Source organism: Suillus clintonianus, assembly GCF_016758775.1.
Source record: "Suillus clintonianus strain FC179 chromosome Unknown DEU56scaffold_5, whole genome shotgun sequence".
In the NCBI taxonomy this organism is placed as follows: Eukaryota; Fungi; Basidiomycota; class Agaricomycetes; order Boletales; family Suillaceae; genus Suillus; species Suillus clintonianus.
Genome location: NW_024539229.1, coordinates 735,988 through 760,304, shown reverse-complemented (window position 1 = coordinate 760,304; position 24,317 = coordinate 735,988). Strand labels below are relative to the sequence as shown.

Below are 24,317 nucleotides of genomic sequence, written 5' to 3'. Positions count from 1 at the left end.
ATTTATGGTGAAGGTGCTGTGGCAAGGCACAAGAACGTTTTGCTGCAAACCATGATGGACAGCTTCGACAACTTTCAATATGCAGATTCCGCTTCATCGTACGGCGGCGCTATCAGCGTTGTAGATGATAACTCCTCTGTCTATACTGCAACGACAAACACTGGAACGCCAGTTGACCTGGAAAGCCTCTCCATCGTAGACGATCGTTCTCAAACATCCAATGGACACGAAGGGCGCCACCATCACACGCAGAGAACCGGCGTAGATGAAGACTTTTATGCTGTTCTTGATGACCTAAAAGACGAGGGTACTATGGATCTCCCTCCCCATGCTTGCAGGTAAGTTTTATACGTATTCTTCATGGGACATGACTCACTCCGCATCGGTTCCGCCTAGCTATTGCGGAATCCACTCGCCAGCCTCCGTTGTGAAGTGCCTTGTGTGCGCTAAATGGTTCTGCAACTCGCGCGGCAACACTTCCGCTTCACATATCGTGAACCATCTAGTGCGCGCAAAGCATAAGGAGGTTATTTTGCATGCCGAGAGCCCCCTTGGGGAAACAACTCCTGAATGTTATAATTGTGGTAGCAAGAATGTGTTTATGCTGGGATTCATCCCCGCAAAGAGTGACACTGTCGTAATCCTTTTGTGTCGGTAAGTCTGTGGTGGGTTAGTACCGAAACTTATATTCATGACATATATGCAGCCAGCCTTGTGCGACGGTCAGCAAGGACATGTCTTGGAATGCCGCCCTATGGGCACCGTTGATCGATGACAGGTCTTTCCTTTCATGGCTCGTGAAGCCTCCCACCGAAACCGAACAACTTCGATCTCGTCAGATATCCTTCAACCAGATCAACCGCTTGGAAGATCTCTGGCGCGAAAACGCCAACGCCACTCTGGAGGACCTCGAGAAACCTGGTGTCGATGACGAACCACAGCCTATCCTTCTGCACTACGAGGACGCATATCAGTACCAGAATATTTTCGGTCCTCTGGTCAAGATCGAGGCTGATTATGACAAGCGCTTGAAAGAGAGTCAGACTCAAACTGATATCACTGTCCGATGGGACGTTGGTCTCAACCAGAAGAGAGTGGCGTGGTTTGGCTTGCCCAAGCTTGAGAGTGGTGAAGTCAGACTTGCGGTCGGTGATGAATTGCGGTTGAGATATCAGGGGGAGTTGCACAAAGCTTGGGATGGGGTGGGGCATGTCATTAAAATTCCGAACAGTAAGCTTTGTCTCTCGATAGAAGTTGTCGCGCTCATCATCATTTCTTAGACATTTCTGACGAAATTGGGCTTGAATTGCGACGCACTGAAGGCGTGCCTACCGATTGCACGCATAACTTTGCGGCGGATTTTGTGTGGAAGTCCACCAGCTTTGATAGGATGCAGTTGGCGATGAAGACCTTCGCAGTCGATGAGAAGAGTGTTAATGGTTACATCGTACGTCTATTCCTCTATATCTTCTTGAAGTAATTAAACCCCTCGTCAGTATCACAAGCTTCTCGGACATGATCTAGCGCCCCAGGTTCTACGCACGCAGATGCCCAAGCGTTTCTCTGCGCCAGGTCTTCCCGAGCTCAATCACTCTCAAATGTACGCAGTCAAGAGTGTTCTGCAGAAGCCCATTAGTTTGATCCAGGGCCCTCCTGGTACTGGAAAGACCGTAACTTCTGCTTCGATCGTTTATCATCTCGCCAAGATGAATCCCGGTCAAGTTCTCGTCTGCGCGCCATCGAACGTGGCCGTCGATCAGCTCACTGAGAAGATACATGCCACTGGTTTGAAGGTCGTGCGTCTGACTGCCAAATCCCGCGAAGCCCTAGACTCTAGCGTCGCCTTCTTGACTCTGCACCAACAAGTCGCAAATAGTACAACTCACGTGGAGTTGCAGAAGCTGATCATGCTGAAGAACGAACAGGGAGAATTGAGTTCCAACGATGAGAGGAAGTACAAGACGTTGATCAGGCAGTGCGAGAAGGAGATTTTGGGTGCTGCGGATGTTATCTGCTGCACATGCGTGGGTGCTGGTGATCCTCGCCTCAACAAGCTCAAGTTCAGGACGGTTTTGATCGACGAAGCTACGCAAGCTGCTGAGCCGGGTGCGCTTTTATTCCTTGATAGGTTGTTCCTCGACTGACCCTGAAGCAGAGTGTATGATCCCTCTGGTGCTTGGCTGTAAGCAGGTTGTTCTTGTCGGCGATCACCAGCAGCTTGGTCCGGTAATCATGAACAAGAAAGCGGCACGCGCTGGTCTGACACAATCACTTTTCGAACGTCTGGTTGTACTTGGCAACAGACCCATTCGTCTGCAAGTCCAGTACCGTATGCACCCTTGCCTATCTGAATTCCCCTCGAATATGTTCTATGAGGGCACACTGCAGAACGGTGTCACTGCTCCCGAGCGTCTTCGCAAGAATGTCGATTTCCCATGGCCCGCCCCAGACACCCCGATGTTCTTTTACCAGAACCTTGGTCAGGAAGAGATATCATCCAGTGGAACTTCGTTCCTTAACAGGTACTTTCCGTGTCCTTACCTTTCAGTTGCACCTACTTATCACTGTTTCCAGGACCGAAGCATCTAACGTCGAGAAAATTGTGACAAAGTTCTTCAAGGCGGGCGTGATGCCCAGCCAAATTGGTGTTGTCACACCCTACGAGGGTCAACGCTCCTATATCGTCAACTATATGCAGTTCAACGGGTCTCTCAAGAAAGACTTGTATAAAGATATTGAAGTGGCTAGCGTCGACGCCTTCCAGGGACGAGAGAAGGACTACATCATTCTGAGCTGCGTCAGAAGTAACGAACACCAGGGCATCGGTTTCTTGAATGACCCTCGTCGTCTTAACGTGGCTTTGACTCGTGCAAAGTATGGAGTCGTCATCCTTGGAAATCCAAAGGTTCTCAGCAAGGCGAGTCCCTTTGGTGGACGATCTTACTGTTCGCTGACCGATTCATACAGCACCCGCTGTGGCATTATCTTCTTACGCACTACAAGGAGAATAACACCCTTGTCGAGGGTCCGCTGAACAACTTACAGCCGAGCATGATTCAATTCAGCAAACCTCGCCGCTCCCTCGTCAAGTCCATGGATCAATTCCGCCGCCACGAGACAAACGCACGGGACTTCATCCCCAATACCGGAGGTGCAGGCAGATCAGGCACGCCAAGTCGCTTTGATTCTAGTTTCTACCGCACACATGATGCTCTCGGGTACATCCCGTCTGACGTGCAGTCTCTGCGCTCGCAAGCCACCTATTCTTCTGGACTTCCCATGTTTGCCGCGGCTGGTGGATTTGGTCCTGGGCTACCCCGTGGCTCTGGGGGTGTGGGGAAGCGCAGCGCGTACGGTAGCTACGCCAGCTCCATCATCTCCCAGGATGCTGGACCGCCAAGCACCGCAAGCATCGGCGGTTCTGCCATGGCGTTCTCGCAGTCAGACCGCTTACAGAGGCGTGGTTCCTTCTCCTCTGCTGCCGGTGCTTCTGACATGGCCAGCATGAGCGGGTACGACTACAAGAGCCAGGATGGCACGACAGACACCGACGACGTGAAGAGCCAGTATGCGGGGACGCAATCAGGCTTGACGGTGTTCTAGATGACGCGAGCTATTCCGCTGCCGCGGATTCTATGCGCGCACTCTGTACGGCTGTGTGAGCTGGTATGTGTGGGATTGGTTCGTGGCTGGTGACGCCGCGGCCAGCCAAGCCAGCTCCCTTGCACTTCTTGTCGCATCTTGGCAGCCTGTCGGTATCTTCAGGTTATTCCTTTTCTTCACAGCGAGAACCGGCGGTTGTCGTGCGACAGTCTCGTCGTCGCGTGCGCGAATGCTACGGCACACCCGTCTGTCTGCATTGTGGTCTGCGTGCTGCTCTCCGCGTACGCGGTGTTTGACTTTTGAGTACTTTATGCTTATGCTGGGGATATGAAATCAGGACATGCAATGTACCAGTCTATAGATGGCTTGTCAATATGCTAGGTTGACCATCCGAGCGACGTGACACCGTGGGGACGAAGTAAAGTATAGGCTCATCATTTCACAAAGCCGTTGAGAAAGTCATGACTGGTATCGGAACTTCAATGAATGCTACATGTGATGATAGGTATCTATCAGGAGCAAAGTATCTTCAAATACGTGCAGTAGTAATCTCTATTGCCAGCGAAAAGGTTCTGAAGGGGGTGCCCGCTTAGCAGGTGCGGGAAGTAGCAGTACTTGCTTGTTGAGTGCGTGAAACACACGGGAAGAACCTTGCTAGAAGCGCACAGCAGCTAATGTCTGGAACATATTCAACATCCAGCGGGGAAGGGGGTCTGTTCGTTGCAGCAGAAGCACTCGTACTTCCAGTCTGCAAGATTGCTGGGGTAGTTCCATCTGTCACATTGGATGTACCCAATGGGGGTGCGCTGCTGCTTGAAGCACCAGCATTCGCTACGCCAGCGTTGGAAGTGTGGGCTGGTTGGGGAGGGGGACGTGGTCGCTGCACCACATGCCGTTTCCCGCTGATGGCATTTGCGGTGCGCTGCGGGAATATCATGAAAACGGGATCATGGATTGCCGCAGCTCGGGAAACTTACGTATTTGCCCCGAGTTGCGAAGACATCCACAGTGGGAATCCCGCTGGGAAGGGGAGTATCACCCTGAAGAGCGGAGGAGCGAGAAAAGAGACGATTCATCATGTTTTTCATTCGTGAGCCTTCGGCATGGCGCGTGGTTATAGTAGTGCCGTTGTTGCGTCCAGGTGGGGAATGTGTATCAAACTGCAGAAGGATGATGAGATGTGCATTGAGACTACCCCATGCCATGAGGACTTACATCATTGAAGAACCTAGGCGGGATTCTAGTGCGTTGTGGGTGAGGCTTTTGGCCTGGGATGGTCTTCTGCAAGACTGAAGTTAAGGATAGTACATAACGAGGAGAAAGGGAGCGTACTTTGAGAATTTTCTGTTCAGACTATATGACAAGTCAGCATGAAGCAGGACATGAGATAATTTGCTCGCCTGCTCTGATTCGCTCTGAGGAACTGTCCATGTGCGAATGAGATCGTCATCACAGCCAGTGGCGATGAGCTGGCTGTCCTCGGAAAAGGCTACACAACGGACGGCATCAAGGTGCTCGAGTGGCTCGCCGATGGGTTCGAATGTGGTCAGGTCAAAGAACCGCGTTGTTTTGTCTGGGGATGTGGTGGCGAATTTGGTGCCATTGGGAGCAATGGCTAGTGAGAGAAAGGATTCGGTGTGCGCGTCAAATTGTTTGATGATGTCTCCAGTGGCAGCATCTGAGATTCGGATGTCGTTGATATTTCCACTGACGAGACGGAGACCATCTGGAGTGAAGGCGACTCGCCAAGCCGGCTGTTCTATTTTGAGTAGTTCTTCTCCATTTTCTGAATTCCAAACGATGATGTGTTTGTGGGTGCCTGCTGCTAGTTTGCTCCCATCGGGGGAGTATGCCACCGAGTTTGCCTGGCTGCCCACTCGGAGTGGTCCTAGGACAATTTGGCCCGTCTTCCTCTTCCACACGCATACTGTTTTGTCCCCTGACGCACTTGCAAATTTTTCGGTGTCCGGTGCAAATACGACGCCCAAAATATAACTCTTATGCCCCTTGAACGAGACTGGCACTCTCTTGTTTGTCTCAACTTCCCAGACCAGGATGCTTCCGTCCACTGCTCCACTCACAATCCAACATCCGTCAGAGGATGCTGCAACCGTCCGGACACTAACATCGTGACCCAACAAGGGCTCCCCCACTGGTTTCCCCGTGTCCAAATCCCACACCCGAAGACTTTTGTCCCAAGAGCAAGTGACGAGGAGACATGTACCAGGGATGAAAGCTACGCCCTCCATCCCACCTTCATGACCCTTCAGTGTCATTTCGACGTGAGGTGGTTCCTTTTGAGTCGACGGTGCTCCGTGAGTGGTAGTCGCCATTGAATCTTGTTCAGCGACTCAGTCAGCAAGAGCATCGAGGAGGGAGCAGTCACTTACATGTGCTATGGTGAGTGGTCGACAAGTTACATCTTCTACATGATACTATTGCTGGATCTAAATGTGGTTCCTCGTTCAGCGCTTCTTTCAACAGTTTTCTGTAGTAGGCGCCGTGGGCCGTGGTCGCTTATTGTGCTTCGACATGTCGTGGCTGATACAATCTCTCGCCCACCTCACTCGACAGAGATATCTTATTGCATTGACAGTGTTACTAATAGGTGACCAAGTGAATTTTTTCTGCGCACGCAGATGCTCAAGTGTTTCTCTGCGCCAGGCCTTCTCGAACTCAAACGCTCTCAAATGTATGCCATCGAGAGTGTTTTGGAGAAGCCCACTAATCTGATCCAGGGCCCTCCTGGTACCGGAAAAACAGTAACTTCAACTTCTATCGTCTATCATCTCGCCAACATGAATCTCGGTGAAGAGTTCGTCTGCACGCCGTCGAACATGGCTTTCGACCTTGCGTTATTATCCCAGACATAGTTACATATTCACGTAAGTCTGTTGTGAAGCTTTTGGATATGACTGATGTCTTGCAGGCTGTTAAGGAAGCGTTACAGGAGGCATGAATCAGGAAGCCGTGTATGTATATGGAAGAGCTGACATATCCTACCGTGCTAACCGATATGTGGTCGTCATCAGCTTCGCTCACCTATCCCTCCGCCTCGTGCCAACACAATGGCCAATGCCGACAGTGCTCACGCACTAGTGGAACTAATTACGGCGCCTGCACTTGGTCCAGAATGGCAGTTATCTGGGATGAAAACTCTGACTAAGTCGGGTCGACAAGAGATTAAGAGTGAGAAGCGGCAGGAGAAGTGGAAACCTAGCATCGCGGGTAGACGGGTTTGTGCGGAAAGTGGTTCACCAAAAAGTACCTGGCCTTCTTCCTATTCGGGTTGTGCGCCATGTAAATCACACTCGTCCTCCCGAGCAAAAATATATTGAAAGCTTCTGTAGCGTCGGCACTATACTCGCAATCACCATCCCTCGAGCACTTGGTTTGTCGATTCCCACTAAATTCTCTCGATTCCCAACCAATTTCTCCCTTCCGGTAAACGCAGTTGATACAAGTTGATACAACCGCTAATATCATTTCCCTTACATTCAACTACATCTCTGCAGAAGTTCGGGATCCAACCGCGAATCTACAAGTCGGCACGGCTTACTTTGGAAAAGATACCCTCCCGCCAAGTCATTCGAAGATGCAGGTCTCGCTCAACTTCTTGTATATTGCATCGAACGACTGGGATTCAACATGGAATGCCTGCATTGTGGCATGCATGATGCTTTCCGTGGACACAGTGTTTGACTTGCTTATGCTGGGGACGTGAGGTCAGGATATGCAATGTACCATGTTTCTTGTACTATGTGCCAGTCTGTAAATGTTTTGTTAATACACTAGAGTGATCATTCGAGCTATGTGATATCACGGCGAAGCAACACATATACTCATCATTTCACAAGGCCGTTGAGAAGGTCATGACTGGTATCTAAACTTCAATGAACGTTGCTACGTATGATGGCAGGCGTTTATCAAGAGCAACATATGGATCTTCGAATACATGCAGTAGAAACTTCTCTCTATTACAACGAAAAGGGTCTGAAGGGAGTGACCGCTTAGCAGGTGCGGGAAGCAGCAGGACATGTCTATGGAGTGCGGGAAAGACGCGGGAAGCACCTCATGAGAACTGAAAAGCAACTAACGTCTGGAATATATTCAACGTCCATCGGGGAAGGGGGTCTGTTGGTTGCAGCAGAAGCACTCGTACTTCCAGTCTGCAAGGTTGCTAAGGTAGTTCCATCGATCACATTGGATGTGCCCACTGGGGGCGCGCTGCTGCTTGAAGCACCAGCATTCGCTACACAAATGTTGGAAGTGTGGGCTGGTTGGGGAGGGGGATGTGGTCGCTGCACCACATGCCTTTTCCCGCTGATGGCATTAGCGGTGCGCTGCGGGGATGGCGTCAAAAGGGTATCATAGATTGCCACAGCTCGGGAAACTCACGTATTTGCCTCGAGTTGCGAAGACATCCACAGCGGGGATTTTGCTGGGGAGGGGAGTATCACCCTGAGGAGCGGAGGAGCGAGAAAAGAGACGGTTCATAATGTTTTTCATTCGTGAGCCTTCGGCATGGCGCGTGGTTGTAGTAGTGCCGTTGTTGCGTCCAGGTGGGGAATGCGTATCAAACTACAAACGGATGGTGGGATGTGCATTGAGACTACCGTACGATATAGACTTACATCATTGAAGAACCTAGGCGGAATCCCAGTGCGTTGTGGGCGAGGCTTTGAGCCTGGGATGGTCTTCTGCAAGACTGAAGTTAGGGATAGTACATAACGAGGAGAAAGGGAGCGTACTTTAAGAATTTCCTGTGCGGATTGTATGACAGGTCAGCATGAAGCATAACATAAGGAGATAATTTGCTCGCCTGCTCTGATTGACTCTGAGGAACTGTCCATGTGCGAACGAGGTTGTCGTCACAGCCAGTAGCGATGAGCTGGCTGTCCTCGGAAAAGGCTACACAACGGACGGCATGAGGGTGCTCGAGTGGCTCCCCGATGGGTTCGAATGTGGTCAGGTCGAAGAACCGTGTGGTTTTGTCGAGGGATGTGGTGGCGAAATTGGAACTATTAGGAGCAATGGCTAGTGACCAAAAGGTATCGGTGTGCGCGTCAAACTGTTTGATGATGTCTCCAGTGGCAGTATCTGAGATTCGGATATCTTTGTAATTTCCACTTACGAGATGGAGACCATCTGGAGTGAATGCGACTCGCCAAGCTCGCTGATATATTTTGAGTAGTTCTTCTCCATTTGCTGAATTCCAAACGATGATGTGTTCGTCCGTGCCTGCTGCTAGTTTGCTTCCATTGGGGGAGAATGCCACCGAGTATGCCCCACTGCTCACTTGGAGTGGTCCGAAGACAATTTTGCCCGTCTTCCTATTCCACGCGCATACTGTTTTGTCCCATGACGCACTTGCAAATGTCTCGTTGTCCGGTGCAAATACGACGCCCTCAATATAACTCATATGCCCCTTGAACGAGACTGGCACTCTCTTGTTTGTCTCAACTTCCCAGACCAGGATGCTTCCGTGTATTGCTCCACTCACAATCCAACACCCGTCGGAGGATGCTGCAACTGTCCAAACTTCATCATCGTGACCCAACAAGGGCTCCCCCACCTGTTTCCCCGTGTCCAAATCCCACACCCGAAGACTTTTGTCGTCAGAGCAAGTGACGAGGAGACCTGCACCAGGGATGAAAGCTACGCCGTTCACCCAGGCTTCATGACCCTTGAGCGTCATTTCGACATGAGGTAGTTCCTTTCGAGTTGCCGCCATTGGATCTTTTTCAGCAACTCGGTCAGCAAAAGCATTGAGGAGGGAGCAGTCACTTACATGCGCTATGGTGAGTGGTCGCTAAGTTGCATCTCCTACAGGATACTATTATTGCTGAATCCAAATGTCAACCTTGCTGTACACTGACAGTACTGTACGCACGTGGTGTCCGCGTGTTAACGATATTTTCAGCGCTTGTAGTAGGCGCCGCGACCGTTTTTACTGTAAGTGTAAGTCGTGGCTGATACAATTTCTCGGCCCATCAATCTCTTGAACTTCTCGCATTGTACTGATAGGTGACTACATGGATGCAATGAATCAATGGGTTCATATTGGTTGGTGGCGGTATAAATATCATAACCTCAGCCTCAGGAAGAACCAGTTTTTTGTCCCAGCTGGCATCGTGTCACTGTAAGAGTCTAACAACTACCCTCAGTGCGCTCGATTACTAGTACATGGCTTTTCCTGACTATAGCACACGTTAATTTATTCCGCCTGTCACCCAGTTCGCACCTCGCAAGCTCACGGATTACGATGAAAATGTTATCTGGATATACATGACTAACTCTCCGAATGGGCCCAGGCTCCTGAGTGCCAGGAGTACTATGAACGTGGACGTCTCTGTCGAGTTTCGAAAATGAATTGTAAGTAGTTCCTGTGGGGTTTGAGCGTAGGTCTGACGGACACAAGGTCTTTTGGGAGGCTGTGATCATGATCTGCGATAGTTAACGTTTACAGTCAGGCAACGGGTCTTGGAGTTCGACAGATCCTCCGCAGAAGTGTTGCGCCGACCCCTTGATGCAGGAGCTGAGAGACCTGCAATTGGATATTCTGGAGCGGTGAAAAGTACTCTCCGTGGAGTCTGAGTGCAGATCTATCAACAAGAGCTGAACCGAACATTGATAGAGAACTTCCATTTGCTTGTGCGTAGCCTACACGTTCACAGCTGTCAGCTGTCAGAGAAAGTCTCAAAGCTGACAAAGTGGCAACCAGAAACTCCAATTTTTTGTTGGTGGCCTCAAACACGCAAGACATGAGATCGTTCCTGGACGAGGCTCCAGGTCATCATATGTGCCCTATCGACGGTCGATCGATGAGCTACGTGCGCCTGTGTATAACTTGTATCCCAGGATATCACCGAGCTCACCAAGTCCTGATGGCATGACCGCCCATGCGACCACCGCGGTTGTTGAGAAAAACTATTGAATCCTTGTGAAATGTATGAACTCAATCCCTTGACTGTCTAGAATCAAACCGAATACTGATATCCAAGCACAATCTTTGCCAGCCGTCGGTTCAAATCTGGCCGACGCACCAGCACCATTTCAATTCCCGCCATAACGCAAGGCCGAATACAGAAGGAACGACTCCTGTCTTCCTTCTATTAGGTCTGCCTACGGGGAACTAACCCAAGGTGACACTTTCCTCCCGTGTTTCTCCCTCGAATATCAACTAAGTCAACCACATCAGACATTTCGAGCCTTTTTCTGTTCCCTTGGTCGTTCTTCAGCCCACGCGAAATCTAAAGGTTGCTGGCTTAAGTGTTGCAGACCTTGTGCGGAACTCTTGCTTTAATCGTCTATGAGATTAGTTTAGCCCTGCACAACTTTCCAAAAGAGCGTTTCCAAGCTTTGAATCGGTAACAGCCGCTTGCATGCTATTTGATACACTGATGCCATCACTGCCATCAGCTCCATATCCCTCAACGTTGCATGACAGCTTGTTTCGCTCGTGCCAGTGGTGCAGAGCCAAGATTCGTTTTAGATTTTATCGCGTTGCTGTTCCCGTCATCTCGCCAACGTTCCGCCAGCCCTATCTTCTACTCAAATTCCAATTGATGATCACCTATATAACCTTCGCAAATCCTTCAACGCCCGATGCTGCAATGGGCATCGACCTACGGCTCGACATATCTGCAAAGGTTGCTTATGCTTCTGCGTTCGGAGGACGCGTTACTTTCACCCCCCTAGCTGAATATAGACTGATAGGCATGTAATTTTCTAGCGAGATCCTTCATCCGCGCAATACTTAATTGCAACAAACCCTTGAATACAACTCACGTGGAGTTGCAGAAGTTGATCATGATGAAGAACGAACCGGGAGAATTGAGCTCCAATGATGAAAGGAAGTACAAAACGTCGTCAGGCAGTGCGAGAAGGAGATTTTGGGTGCTGCCATGTGTTGGTGCTGGTAATCCTCGGCTCAACAAGCTCAAGTTCAGGACAGTTTTGATCGACGAAACTACGCAAGCTGCTGACCCGGGTGCGCTTTTATTCCTTGATAGGTTGTGCCTCGACTGACCCTGATGCAGAGTGTATGATCCCTCTTGTCAGCGATCACCAGCAGCTTAGTCCGGTAATCATGAACAAGAAAGCGGCACGCGCTGGACTGACACAATCACTTTTCGAACGTCTGGTTGTACTTGGCAACAGACCCATTCGTCTGCAAGTCCAGTACCGTATGCACCCTTGCCTGTTTGAATTCCCCTCGAATATGTTCTATGAGGGCACACTGCAGAACGGCGTCACTGCTCCCGAGCGTCTTCGCAAGAATGTCGATTTCCCATGGCCCGCCCCAGACAACCCGATGTTCTTCTACCAGAACCTTGGTCAGGAGGAGATATCATCCAGTGGAACTTCGTTCCTTAACAGGTGCTTTCCATGTCCTTAGCTCTCAGTTGTGCCTGCTTATCACTGTTTCCAGGACGGAAGCATCTACACCGGAGGTACAAGGACGCCAAGCCGCTTCGATTCTAGTTTCTACCGTACACATGATGCTCTCGGGTACATCCCGTCTGACGTGCAGTCTCTGCGCCGCAAGCCGCTTATTCTTCTTGACTTCCCATGTTTGCTGCGGCCGGTGGATTTGGTCCTGGGTTACCCGTGGCTCTGTGGGTGCGTGGAATGCTACGGCACACCCATCTGTCTGCATTGTGGTCTGCGTGCTGCTCTCCGCGTACGCGGTGTTTGACTTTTGAGTACTTTATGCTTGCGCTGTGGATATGAAATCAGGATATGCAATGTACCAGTCTATAGATGGCTTGTCAATATACTAGGTTGACCATCCGAGCGATGTGACACCATTGGGACAAAGTAAGGTACAGGCTCATCATTTCACAAAGCCGTTGAGAAAGTCATGACTGGTATCTGAATTTCAATGAATGCTATGTATGATGGCAGCGTCTATCAGGAGCAAAATATCTTCAAATACACGCAGTGGTAATCTCTATTCCAGTGAAAAGGTTCTGAAGGGGGTGACCGCTTAGCGGGTGGAGAAAACAGTACTTGTTTGCTAAGAGCGTGAAAGACACGGGAAGCACCTTATGAGAACTGAAAAGCAGCTAACGTCTGGAAGATATTCAACGTCCATCGGAGAAGGGGGTCTGTTGGTTGCAGCAGAAGCACTGGTACTTCCAGTCTGCAAGGTTGCTGGGGTAGTTCCGTCGGTCACATTGGATGTGCTCAATGGGGGCGCGCTGCTGCTTGAAGCACCAGCATTCGCTACACCAGTGTTAGGAGTATGGACTGGTTGAGGAGGGGGACGTGGCCGTTGCACCACATGCCGTTTCCCGCTGATGGCATTAGCGGTACGCTGCGGGGATGTCATGAAAACGGGATCATGGATTGACACAGCTCGGCAAACTTACGTATTTGCCTCGAGTTGCGAAGACATCCACAGTGGGGATCCTGCTGGGGAGGGGAGTTTCACCCTGAGAAGCGGAGGAGCGAGAAAAGAGACGGTTCATAGTGTTTGTCATCCGTGAGCCTTCGGCATGGCGCGAGGTTGTAGTAGTGCCGTTGTTGCGTCCAGGTGGGGAATGCGAATCAAACTACAAACGGATGGTGAGATGTGCATTGAGACTACCGTACCGTATGGACTTACATCATTGAAGAACCTAGGCGGGATTCTAGTGTGTTGTGGACGATGCTTTGAGCCTGGGATGGTCTTCTGCAAGACTGAAGTTAGAGATAGTACATAACGAGGAGCGGGGGAGTGTACTTTAAGAATTTTCTGTGCAGATTGTATGCCAGGTCAGCATGAAGCAGGACATGAGATAATTTGCTCGCCTGCTCTGATTCACTCTGAGGAACTGTCCATGTGCGAACGAGGTTGTCGTTACAGCCAGTCGCGATAAGCTGGCTGTCCTCGGAAAAGGCTACACTCGAGACGGCATCAGGGTGCTCGAGTGGCTCGCCGATGGGTTTGAATGTGGTCAGGTCAAAGAACCGCGTCGTTTTGTCGTACGATGTAGTGGCGAATTTGGTGCCATTGGGAGCAATGGCTAGTGAGAGAAACTCATTGGTGTGCGGGTCAAACTGTTTGATGATGTCTCCAGTGGCAGCATCTGAGATTCGGATGTCTTTGTAATTTCCACTGACAAGGCGGAGACCATCTGGAGTGAATGCGACTCGCCAAGCCCGCTGTTCTATTTTGAGTAGTTCTTCCCCATTTGCTAAATTCCAAACGATGATGTGTTTTTGCGTGCCTGCTGCCAGTTTGCTAGCATCGGGGGAGTATGCCACCGAGTTTGCCCAGCTGCCCACTTGGAGTGGTCCAAGGACAATTTTGCCCGTCTTCCTCTCCCACACGCATACTGTTTCATCCCATGACGCACTTGCAAACGTCTCGTTGTCCGGTGCAAATACGACGCCCCAAATATAACTCGCATGCCCCTTGAACGAGACTGGCACTCTCTTGAGCTTGTTTGTCTCAACTTCCCAGACCAGGATGCTTCCGTCCACTGCTCCACTCACAATCCAACACCCATCGGAGGATGCTGCAACCGTCTCGACTCCATGACCGTGACCAAACAAGGGCTCCCCCACCTGTTTCCCGGTGTCCAAATCCCACACCCGAAGACTTTTGTCGTCAGAGCAAGTGACGAGGAGACCTGTACAAGGGATGAAAGCTACACCGTTCACGCATTCTTCATGGCCCTTGAGCGTCATTTCGACATGAGGTGGTTCCTTTCGAGTTGACGATGTTCCATGAGTGGTTGCCGCCATTGAATCTTGTTCAGCAACTCGGTCAGCGAGAAGATTGAGGAGGGAGCAGTCACTTACATGTGCTATGGTGAGTAGTCGCTAAATTGCATCTTCTACAGGATACTTACTATCGCTGAATCCACATGTTAGCAATGCTGTAGACACGTGGTGTCCCGCATACAGGTTGCGCGTTCAGCGCTTCTTTCTGCCATTTTCTGTATTAGTAGGCGCTCACTCTGCTTCAAGTTGTCGTGGTTGATACAACATCTCGGCCACATCAGTCGACAAGAGATATTTTGTCGCATAGATCTTGTACTAATTGGTGACCAAGTAAATCGGTTTTGGCTGGCTGCGGTACTATCATCCCCTGAGGGAGAACCAGCGTTTCCTTCCTGCAGGCATCATTTGATCTTTCAGAGTATGCTGAGTTAGCATCACCAAAAGTCCCAAATATAGATCTACTTAGATATGTAAAGCGCAGGCAAGCGCTAGTTGCAGCACCAAGGAACAGGTGCATCCGGTTGGTCAGGTACCAACAGCTCAAAATCATCAAGATATTGACATCTCCGAAAGCTCACTTGACGTTCATTGCGCTGTCATACTGCCAAGTATCTTATCATATGCTGGTTGTACTATCTAAGTCCTGCCAAGCTGTTGTCATCTAGACATTGTAAGATCGTGAGACTGGTTTTAATGCTCAATACCAGTTATCTGCCAGACATCCTGTCATATGCTGGCTGCATCTAAGTCCCGGACTCCTGCCATACTGCTTTCATTCAGATATTGTGACATCATACAAGTAGTTTGCCGCTCAGTGCTCAATGTTGCAACTACTACAGTCAGACCGCTGAATGTGTGATCATATGCTGTTTATGCTCTGATATTCTGCTGACGCGTGATCAGACCAATCATAAAATATAAACACATATCATTCTGATAGTACAGTTTCTGAGCGTGGATACATGGCAGCCGAAAGTATGAAATACAGAATCAAGATGGGGGCTGAACGTATGAATGATACAAAAACTTCAAATGAGGAGATCAAAGGCATATACGGCACTGCCTAGGAAAAAATGGTGCACATGAACCCTACTAAGGAGCGCATCAGTCTAAAGCAGAAATGTTGTTTAATAAGACTCAGAGAACGCACCCATGAATGAGAATTACTTTCTGCTCTTCAAGCTGCGAGTCTTCTTGGAGGCAGTAGTAGTCTTACCGACATTCCTGGCACGTTTGGGTGGACTCAGAGCAGGCACCTCCGAGTCTGTCTCATCTTCAGTGAGAGGACTGTCATCTCCAATTCTGTCCAGCCTTCGCTTGCCGGACCCCATTTCTGAGGCTGTAGATGGGAAGTTGGGTGTCATACTAGGAACAGGTGATGGCAGAGACCCAGCTGGTGGGGCTGGTGCGCTGGCAGCCTGGGGTTGCTGTGTAGTGGGGTCAGTTAGCTCAGCAGCAGCAGCAGCCTCACTGGCAGGCGATATTGTCTGGGCATTGAAGCTAGTTAGTTAAGAATGTTGTAGAGTAATGTATTCAACACACCATATGACGTGCAGTTGCCATACGCATGTCATGCTGTTTCTGCATCAAGGCAAGGTCGTCGTCGTCGTCAACATCATCATCACTCAAATCAACAGCGACCAGGCCCCTCTTGTGACCAAAAACCACCCTTGATAGAATTAGCACACCAGATCAATGTAAGATGGAGCAAGGATACTCAACTTGTTCCACCATTCAAGCAGCGACGCTGCCCACATTTGATCTGGTGCATCTCGGATTGCTTTGATGAGTCGGGTATATGCCTCAGGATAGCAATACATGCCGTCAGTCTCTACCCATTTATCACGCGTGGCAATACTGAAGCGACTCTACAACATCTGTTAGATAGTGGTATAAATAAATTCTATTGCAGCACGCACCTGGATGAATGCATATGCGATATGCTCAGCCTCGACCTTCTCCATGCCATGTAATTTGGCATTACCTGAGTGGATCGTGTTCGCATCTCCATCAGGGAGGAGCGCAGATGATGGGGAAGTGAATATGTGACAGAAAACCTAGATACATGAGACTTTACTGACAAGAGAAGAGGAGATACTCATGCGCTTCAAATAATAACCTTGTAAAAATCCTTCTTGAACATTGTCTGGGTCAAAATCTGTGCCGGGTGGATCACCTGCATATGCAAATGCAGGCCATGCAGCCGTCTGCATCTTGATCACTGCATTCTGTAGTTGGGCTTGTACTCTAAAAGTCACCGATGAGATGGTTGGGTATTTTGAAGAATGCACATGTACTTTTTTGGATCTTCATGAAATGCTTTGACATGCTTGATAGGACACAGTAGTGCTGCAAGTTGGGGGTGATTAACGCCAAGTTTAGCACGAGATTTGTTGTCAGTAAAAATTGTAGGGCTCAGCCCCTCATCTGTAGGCCTTGGGGCGGCATACTGTCCAATGCAAGTTTTCAGGTGACTGGTATCATCTGACCGTACCTGACTCATAATGCCCTGCATCTTCAAGTTCTTGGAGCTCAAACGTTAGGTGAAGTGCATTTATGTAAAGGCTAACCTCAGTCAGGACATCCAGTAGCTTGGAATGTTGTTTGACGCTTCCGTATGCAAGTTTGCGCAGGTATGGTGCTCCTGCTAAGATCTTTGTAAAGTTCCTCATATGCCGTTCTTGGGAATCTTCGCATCTGTAAAGGCAACGTTATCTAGCAGCTGAAGACAATGAAACAAAATGAAGCGCTTACATCAGAGACAAGACTTCCTTCCTCTGCGCCTTGACCGATTCATCCTCTGGTTTATCTGACGCCTGGGCAGCCTGGTCCTCTTCCATCAACATGGCAATGCGGAATGTATCGTTCAGGATGCAGAACATGTCAACAGCCCGAGGAATCCAACGTGCAAATTGCAAGCACTGTTCCCATGGAGCAACATTGCCTTTTCTATTGTATAAGGTGAGCTATAATGCGGCATTGTACTATTGAGTATGAAGTTGGTGTACCTTTTCTTATTTACCGCCACCCTATCAGTTCAATGGATCAGGTCAGTTTCCTTGTGTGATTGTAAAGCCTAAGCGTCATAGTATGCTTACTTGATGCACTTCTTGGTGCCCTTTTTGAACATAGCCTTAGAGTTTGGAATTGGAGATGATAAGGCAGTTCCATCTGATATACTAGAGGCTGACTGGGATGTGGAATCGCTCTCTGAATCCGATAACATTGCTGGTGATTTGGCTGGCAGGCCAGAAACTTTGTGATGTGGCATGAATGGAAGGGGAAGAAACTCAAACTCAAGTGTGTGGCTCACTCGTTGCCCAATGCAAGATTGCCATTCCTTCAATGGTGTCATATAGCTCAGGAAAGGGATAGCTTGGATTATAGAGCATCCAAGACATATGACCGACTACTGCGGAAGTATAGCCTGACTCAAAGTCCCTGTAAATAGTAATACTTTGGGAGCAACTTGGCCCAGGCCAGTACCCCCAACGGTGTTCCTGAAGCTAGGTTAGAACTAGAGTAATAAAATAATCTGGATCATCATCTTGACGTACAAAAGTGTGGAGTAACCAGTCGCTAGTGATAAGTCTGGTCCCAAAGTTTAGTCAACAGGCCCATACGGACACCGCAGAGCTTGTTTGATCAGGAGACTTCAGATTTACGAGATCTGTTCAGAGTTCAACGTTATACAATTCAATATCAAGAAGATAAATACCCATAATCCACCGCTGCTAGTACAGTTGAACTTTGGAGGACCCAAGAAACATGTCGTTCGACCATCCCTCTGCTCAGTTCGAGTTTGAGGCTCTCAGCAATGTCAGCACAAGCCAAAAGGATGATGACTCGAGGAGCGCCACTCCAGAAAGCCACAAAGATGAGTGCGTTGGATATCAATCACACGGGCAAGGGGCCCCCTCATATTCCTGTGGACATTATAAGTATGGCAGAAGTGAAGGGTTGAAACACTCCCAACCTTCACAGTCAGACCTAGAGACTTCAGACAAACTACCGGAGCAGGTAAGTCATCTGCTGCTCATTATACCTAGTTATTCTGACGGTCCAAACTATAGGAATCGGAAGCCAGTCGGGGTCAGGACAAAGGCTCGGAAAATGCTGATAAGTTACTGTCTCATCCAAAGCGAAAGAGATCTGACTCAAATGATGTGCGTGAGCCCAGTTTAGTTTTGTCAATGTCAGTCTTTTGAATTTCGTGCTCACACTTCATGTAGACACTACGCAACTTTGGCAAGGACCTGACCAATGTACGGGCAGTATCAATGCCAGCTATGGAAGTGCTGTGGAAGCGCAGGAAGCTAGGACGGGAATCCAAGGTTGACCGTCAGGAATCACTGGCATTGGCCAAGGTTGCAGGCGATGTAGCAGTCATGCTTGAAGCTGTGAATGTGATTCGAGAGGCTGTTGATAGGCAAAGCAGAATTCTTTTGGAGGTCTGCAATGCTGTTGAGAACCATGGGATGTGAACATTGTATTGTGCTTGATACAACAGTGTAATAGTAGTGACAATAGGTGCCAGCCCTTTCAGATAGTACATATGCCGAGACAAGGAGATGCGAATGAAATGTATACAAAGGGAGAACAATGATACCGGAAAGTGATCAGCAACATGAATGGTCTTCACGCTGTAATATAAACTTACAGAGTGAAATGGCAGGTACTTGATCCGCAAGGCAGCAAATGAAAACACCAGTGCCAATAACTTGGCTACAGCGCTACGCACTGTTACATATCAGACACACGCTGCTCATCAGTCATCACATTGTGCTGCAATTTGCAACTAGTCAAAAAAATGAAGATGTATTGGAAATATTATTATACAATCATCAACGGAAAAGTACAGGAATAAGATTACCGCTACACGTCATCAAGGGCTGTGATAGGTACCGTAAGTCGGAGTCGAGGAGCTGTAGGTCCTGCGGTGATGGGTAACGGCCAAGGTAACAACCGCTAAGTAGCGCGAGAGTGCATGGGGAAGTGCCGGGAAGGTACAGGAGATCAGCATGCACAGCAGGAGGCCAAGGTTGAGCATGGTAGGAAGAGGGAAGAGAGAGACTGCGACAAGATGGCAAGGATCATCTGGAGACCCCATGGGACATGGCCAACCACGAGCACGGGGCTCATGGAGTAGGCTTCGTCTGTTGGAGTGTCGAGTCTGCAGGTTGGTGTGCTGGGGTTTGCGGATGTGGCAGGTGGTGTATAGTAGGAGGGTTGTTGTTGTGCTTGAGGAAGTTGTGGTGGATAATTAGAAGCGGGAGTGGTAGAATCATCGCTGGGAGAAATGATGGTGGTAAACGAAGCAGACGGCTAAAAAAGAAAGCCAGGAAAAAATAGACATACCTCTTTGCATATACAGCTGAAGGGGCTGTGGAACGCTACTGAAAGTGGTGTGCATGGGGAGGCCGGAATTGCACAGTGTTAGAAACAGCGTATGATGGATGGAACTCGAAGTACATGGAGTCAGATAGGAAGGAAAGTCGGGTATGATGGAACACACCTTGAAGGGCGATGAGCTGTGGGCACACCAGATCTCACACAGATCTGGCAGCCACTACAGCTCAAGCGCTCGTCCTCAAGGACTTGAAGTGATGAAGACGGTTGCAGGTTGCAGACCATTGTAGTTTATGGTTCAAGTTCAAAGACAAAAGAGTGGGAACGCCAACCATCACATGACCTTTCAACGTTCAAGTTCTCACTTGAACTTAGGCCTCAAGCAAGGTTCAGAGTTAAACGTACTTCTAGTCAAAATTTGTCCTCATTTCTGTCTCGTTTATGCCACAGATCCCAACATTACCAGGAGTTGTCATTCCGCCACGCTCTGGCCAAGAACGGTGGCTGAAGAGTCATGTAGCAAAACTTTGCCGCCTGGATCATGAGAGGTATAGTGCCTAACACAAGCTGACATACGGGGTCGAGAAGCTCATCACATTGCTTCATCCTTAGATTTCCTGGCAGTTAGCCAATCAGTTTTGCATCAGAACGTTTGCAACAATTGCAACAGCGTGAGTGAGTAGTAGACTGCCTCCATACACCCCTTGACGTCACCTAGATTGACAGACACAATGATTATTACGAGGTTCCGACTCTGGTTTCCTCATCACGAACGGCGGAAGGAACCATTGAGAGATACTATCGTCGATGGAGAGCTTGTTATTGATGTAGACCCTCGCACCAAAAAAGTGAGCAAAATTTGCAATACCGTTAGACGCCTCTGTTAATCATTCCCGCACTACACCATGGCAACGATGGCCTCATCTATACTTGCGTGGAGACGCCGTATGCGACAGGTACTGATCCAAATATGTGAGTTTTGTTAGCCATGGTTGGATGACAACGCTGATTTCAATTCTAAGACTGAAGTGGAAACCTCCTTCCGAGAACTCTATCGATTTCAAGCTCGTGTTGCAGTTCCCTCCATTGAAAAGTACTCCATCAAAGCCAGACTATCATGCGAAACCATTCTTCGCTCTGTATGTGTACTGTGGCGATGAACAGGGACGACCAAATTGTCCCGCCCACTGCACCTACTCGCTCTGCACTCTCCCATGTCCCACCAGCACTCAGTACCTCTTGCCACCATTGCACACAGACTGCGTGTTTTTCACGCTAGCGCCTATACTTAGCACCCTCTACATACCCCTGAGTCATTCTTTATTCTTTTACTTATGATCCCATCTCACACACTCCTTAGTATCTCGCATCCCATTTTCTTAATCACACTCCCTCCAAATTGTAACACTTTATAGCACTCACCACGCACAAATTCTCTCCGACTCTTCAGTTTAGTCTCGTTTTTTTGAGTCTTTTCGCCTTGTCGTCGATTGCTTTGTATATATTTATAGCGCTCAATTTTCATGGGTCCTTCGCTGCTCTCGTGCGAAGAACCCTCTTACTGGCTAATCCTCACGGCCTGCGCTCTCGCGAGGTCAAAGTGAGATCAATTAGAAGCATAAAATACATTTGAAGGACACATTTATTGATGTCATCTGTTTTTATCTGGCCCGAAATAGATGCTTGACTCCGAGTCGGAATCACGACTCTTCTCCCTGAGTTGTTGTCCCACCTCTCCAATTGTATTGCTCCTGTGCTTCTCCAATCGAGATGGAGCACCTTTGCCTTGCATGTAGAAGGACCTTCCCCACGCAGAGATCGCTCTCTGGGCATATTGCCCACTGCTTGCAGCCTAATCAAGCTCTCAAGCTCTCTGACATTTTACATCGCACCAGAAAACGGCACACATCTGAAAATGCAGCTAAGGAATCAAAACGGGCTCGGGTTGATGAGGAGGTAGAGAGTGATGATGAAGCGTGGGCAACAGATCATGGTGGGATGGAGGGAGACGGTGATATAGACATTAACCAGGTATGTTTTGTCTGAACTGCCTGAGCAGCAACTTACAGTACATTTACATTTCAACCAGTTTGAGGATGTTGCAGGTCTGCCAAACATTTCACAGCCACATTCCCCTCTGCCTCCAGCTCCTATTGTCACTTCAAAACGTTCTGGACGCACTATCCGTATGCCGCATCGATTCATCGACTATCTTCCAGGCACATCTACACACCTTGCACACATGCCTCCAACCATCCAACAGCAACGTGCAGGCATTTTGAGCGACAGGAATACAGCCTCAGGTCACAGTGCTATGGCGCCATCATCCCAACCCTCACCACTGCCCCCTAATCTACCTGATCCTCCACCCCTGCTCACCCCCTTTGAAACACAACCGGATACATTCGGTCTGTATAGCATATACCCAACTCGTCCCACTCTAGCCCCAGAGGCTGATCACACACTGGAGGGTGTAACAGATGCCCCCACACTAGAGGGGTTATGTGCTACCCTTCGTGAAGTGCGCCTGGGAGTCTCTGCAGAAATCAGCGATGATGATCTGTTTGGAGCATTCACAAACCCATCGTCAGCCCTACTGATGACTTGGCACTATTCTGGCAGTAATGCTAGTTCGGCAGCTGGACTCAATCGTCTGGCTGAGTTTCTTTGCGACCCTCGTTTCAACTCAGCTGACTTAGTTGGGTTCAGTCATGCACGAGAGATCAAACAACTTGATGACTACCTCGAGCGTAAATCAAATCCCTTCTGCGAAGAGTACGAGTGGCAGCAGTCAACTGTCAAAATTCGCTTATCCAATGAGAGGGCCAAGTTTCCCTCAGAGAATGACACCCCCCAACTTGAGATCCCTGGTGTTTACCATCGCTCTCTCACAGATATCATCACTCAAACATTTGAGGATGACGTATCCACTAGCTTCAATATGACTCCATTCCGCCAGTACTGGAATGCGCCAGATAATCAAACTCTGGAAGTCTTCTCTGAATCCTACGCCTCTCCTGAAATGATAAAAGCTTACGAAGAAGTGAATGCCATCCCACGAGATCCTGGTGATGACCTCGAGCACGTTGTTGCCTCGCTAATGGTCTGGTCTGATGCCACTCACTTGGCAAGCTTTGGTGACGCATCCCTTTGGCCCTTCTATCTATTCTTCGGCAATCAATCCAAATACACACGAGGAAAGCCTACTGCTCGCGCATGCCATCACTTGGCGTACATTCCCAATGTATGTATACATTACTTTATAAACTCACTTTACTAATTATTTGCAGCTTCCGGATGATTTACAGGAGATCTATATTGATATATTCGGTGAACCAACCTCGAGCAGCACCTATACACACCTCAAACGTGAATTGATTCACACCATCTGGGAGTTAATTCTTGATGGAAAGTTCATGGAAGTGTACAAGCATGGCATTGTAATTTGCTGCGGTGATGGGATTACGTGAAGAGTATTCCCCCGGTTTTTCTCATATTCTGCGGATTACCCCAAAAAGTTAGTCAATCCCAACACGCTGGTCAACTGAAATTGATGAATTACTCAGGATACTGCTAGCCAGCATCAAATTCTTGGGGCAGTGTCCATGCCCCCGCTGTCTTGTTAAGAAGTCAGACATTCACATGATGGGAATGACGCTAGACATGAGGCGGCGGGTCACACGGGAGCGCACCGATAACCTGCGACGTCAACAGCGAGTGGAAGATGCTCGCAAATTGATCTTCCAACTTGGAGTTCCAGTAGATGGCAGTCGTGTCAAGGCAATTATCAATGAGGAATCATACGTGCCAATTCGTGTAAGCATTGTTCTGCAGCCATCTATTTTACACTCGCACTGACCTTGAACATTAGAACACATTTTCTCAATGATTACTCAACTACGGTATCAACATGTTTGCGCTATTTGTGGTTGATCAACTACACGAGTTTGAAATTGGTGCTTGGAAAGCTATTTTCACGCATCTGATGCAAATCTTGCATGCAGCTGGGGGAACTGCAGTACAGAGGCTGAATGAGCGGTAAGTCACATATTTTTGATATGCTGCATCTGTTTCCCTGCGTCCATTATTCATATGCTAACAACCTAATCAGATACAGAATGGTCCCTACCTTTGGTAGAGGCACAATTCGCCGTTTTCACTATAACACTTCATCCATGAAAAAATTGGCTGCCCGTGATTTTGAGGATCTCTTACAGGTAAGCACTAGGCTATACGATCTGTATCACATATTATTTAAATTTTTGTGTCAGTGCGCTATTCCAGCATTTGAGAACTTATTGCCGGAGCCTCACAACGCCATCATTCTGGACCTCCTTTTCGACTTAGCATCATGGCATGGGTACGCAAAGCTTCGAATGCATACCACTGACACGCTAGCTCTGTTTAACACTGCCACTGCCGTCCTTGGTCAATCAGTTCGCAAATTCTACAAGACAACGTGCGATCACTATCACACAACAGAGCTCCCTCATGAGCATGCCGCACGAGGACGTCGAGAGGTTGCTTTAGCTGCAAAACAACAAGGAACATCTACAACTCCGAGTCAGAAGAGTTCAGCTGGACCCAAGCGCAAGTCCCTTAACCTCTCAACTTACAAATTCCATGCGCTTGGCGACTATGCTGACACA

At 48.8% G+C, this 24,317-nt stretch overlaps 8 protein-coding genes across 8 annotated transcripts; 7 read left to right on the top strand and 1 right to left on the bottom strand.

Moving 5' to 3' along the window:
- Positions 1-54: 54 nt before the first annotated feature.
- DEU56DRAFT_726031 (P-loop containing nucleoside triphosphate hydrolase protein) lies at positions 55-3,603 on the top strand (the record flags this gene model as incomplete). The annotated part of the gene is made up of 8 exons (XM_041347903.1): positions 55-338; positions 397-654; positions 707-1,230; positions 1,281-1,447; positions 1,497-2,106; positions 2,153-2,522; positions 2,575-2,905; positions 2,968-3,603. The coding sequence occupies 8 exons, from the start codon at positions 55-57 to the stop codon at positions 3,601-3,603; spliced, it is 3,180 nt and encodes a 1,059-aa protein (XP_041214168.1).
- Positions 3,604-5,952: 2,349 nt separating this feature from the next.
- DEU56DRAFT_772733 (uncharacterized protein) lies at positions 5,953-6,489 on the top strand. Its single transcript, XM_041351534.1, has 3 exons — positions 5,953-6,003; positions 6,073-6,211; positions 6,268-6,489. The coding sequence occupies exons 1-3, from the start codon at positions 6,001-6,003 to the stop codon at positions 6,474-6,476; spliced, it is 351 nt and encodes a 116-aa protein (XP_041214167.1). The 5' UTR covers positions 5,953-6,000; the 3' UTR covers positions 6,477-6,489.
- Positions 6,490-6,671: 182 nt separating this feature from the next.
- Positions 6,672-7,402, top strand: DEU56DRAFT_898055 (uncharacterized protein; the record flags this gene model as incomplete). Its single annotated transcript, XM_041356455.1, has 3 exons — positions 6,672-6,894; positions 6,954-6,994; positions 7,058-7,402. 3 exons carry the CDS (start codon positions 6,672-6,674, stop codon positions 7,325-7,327), a joined length of 534 nt encoding a protein of 177 aa, XP_041214166.1. The 3' UTR covers positions 7,328-7,402.
- A 4,016-nt stretch (positions 7,403-11,418) lies between these two features.
- Positions 11,419-12,311, top strand: DEU56DRAFT_907525 (AAA domain-containing protein; the record flags this gene model as incomplete). Its single annotated transcript, XM_041356913.1, has 3 exons — positions 11,419-11,596; positions 11,646-11,985; positions 12,038-12,311. The coding sequence occupies 3 exons, from the start codon at positions 11,419-11,421 to the stop codon at positions 12,309-12,311; spliced, it is 792 nt and encodes a 263-aa protein (XP_041214165.1).
- A 4,065-nt stretch (positions 12,312-16,376) lies between these two features.
- On the bottom strand, positions 16,377-17,228 carry DEU56DRAFT_726536 (uncharacterized protein; the record flags this gene model as incomplete). Its single annotated transcript, XM_041347933.1, has 4 exons — positions 16,377-16,566; positions 16,617-16,834; positions 16,890-17,016; positions 17,074-17,228. Coding segments are annotated over 4 exons (690 nt in total), but the record flags the coding sequence as incomplete, so codon positions are not given.
- Positions 17,229-18,087: 859 nt separating this feature from the next.
- Positions 18,088-18,803, top strand: DEU56DRAFT_751714 (uncharacterized protein; the record flags this gene model as incomplete). Its single annotated transcript, XM_041349583.1, has 3 exons — positions 18,088-18,339; positions 18,393-18,485; positions 18,552-18,803. The coding sequence occupies 3 exons, from the start codon at positions 18,088-18,090 to the stop codon at positions 18,801-18,803; spliced, it is 597 nt and encodes a 198-aa protein (XP_041214163.1).
- Positions 18,804-20,664: 1,861 nt separating this feature from the next.
- Positions 20,665-21,006, top strand: DEU56DRAFT_725956 (uncharacterized protein; the record flags this gene model as incomplete). Its single annotated transcript, XM_041347895.1, has 1 exon — positions 20,665-21,006. The coding sequence occupies one exon, from the start codon at positions 20,665-20,667 to the stop codon at positions 21,004-21,006; it is 342 nt and encodes a 113-aa protein (XP_041214162.1).
- A 1,261-nt stretch (positions 21,007-22,267) lies between these two features.
- Positions 22,268-22,948, top strand: DEU56DRAFT_726530 (uncharacterized protein; the record flags this gene model as incomplete). The annotated part of the gene is made up of 1 exon (XM_041347930.1): positions 22,268-22,948. The coding sequence occupies one exon, from the start codon at positions 22,268-22,270 to the stop codon at positions 22,946-22,948; it is 681 nt and encodes a 226-aa protein (XP_041214161.1).
- Positions 22,949-24,317: the final 1,369 nt, after the last annotated feature.

What these genes read in the sequence shown, in the direction of transcription:
- DEU56DRAFT_772733 (XM_041351534.1), top strand. An exon ending in ATTGACAGTGTTACTAATAG is followed by an intron (nt 6,212 to 6,267) that starts GTGACCAAGTGA and finishes TCTCTGCGCCAG; the next exon opens with GCCTTCTCGAACTCAAACGC.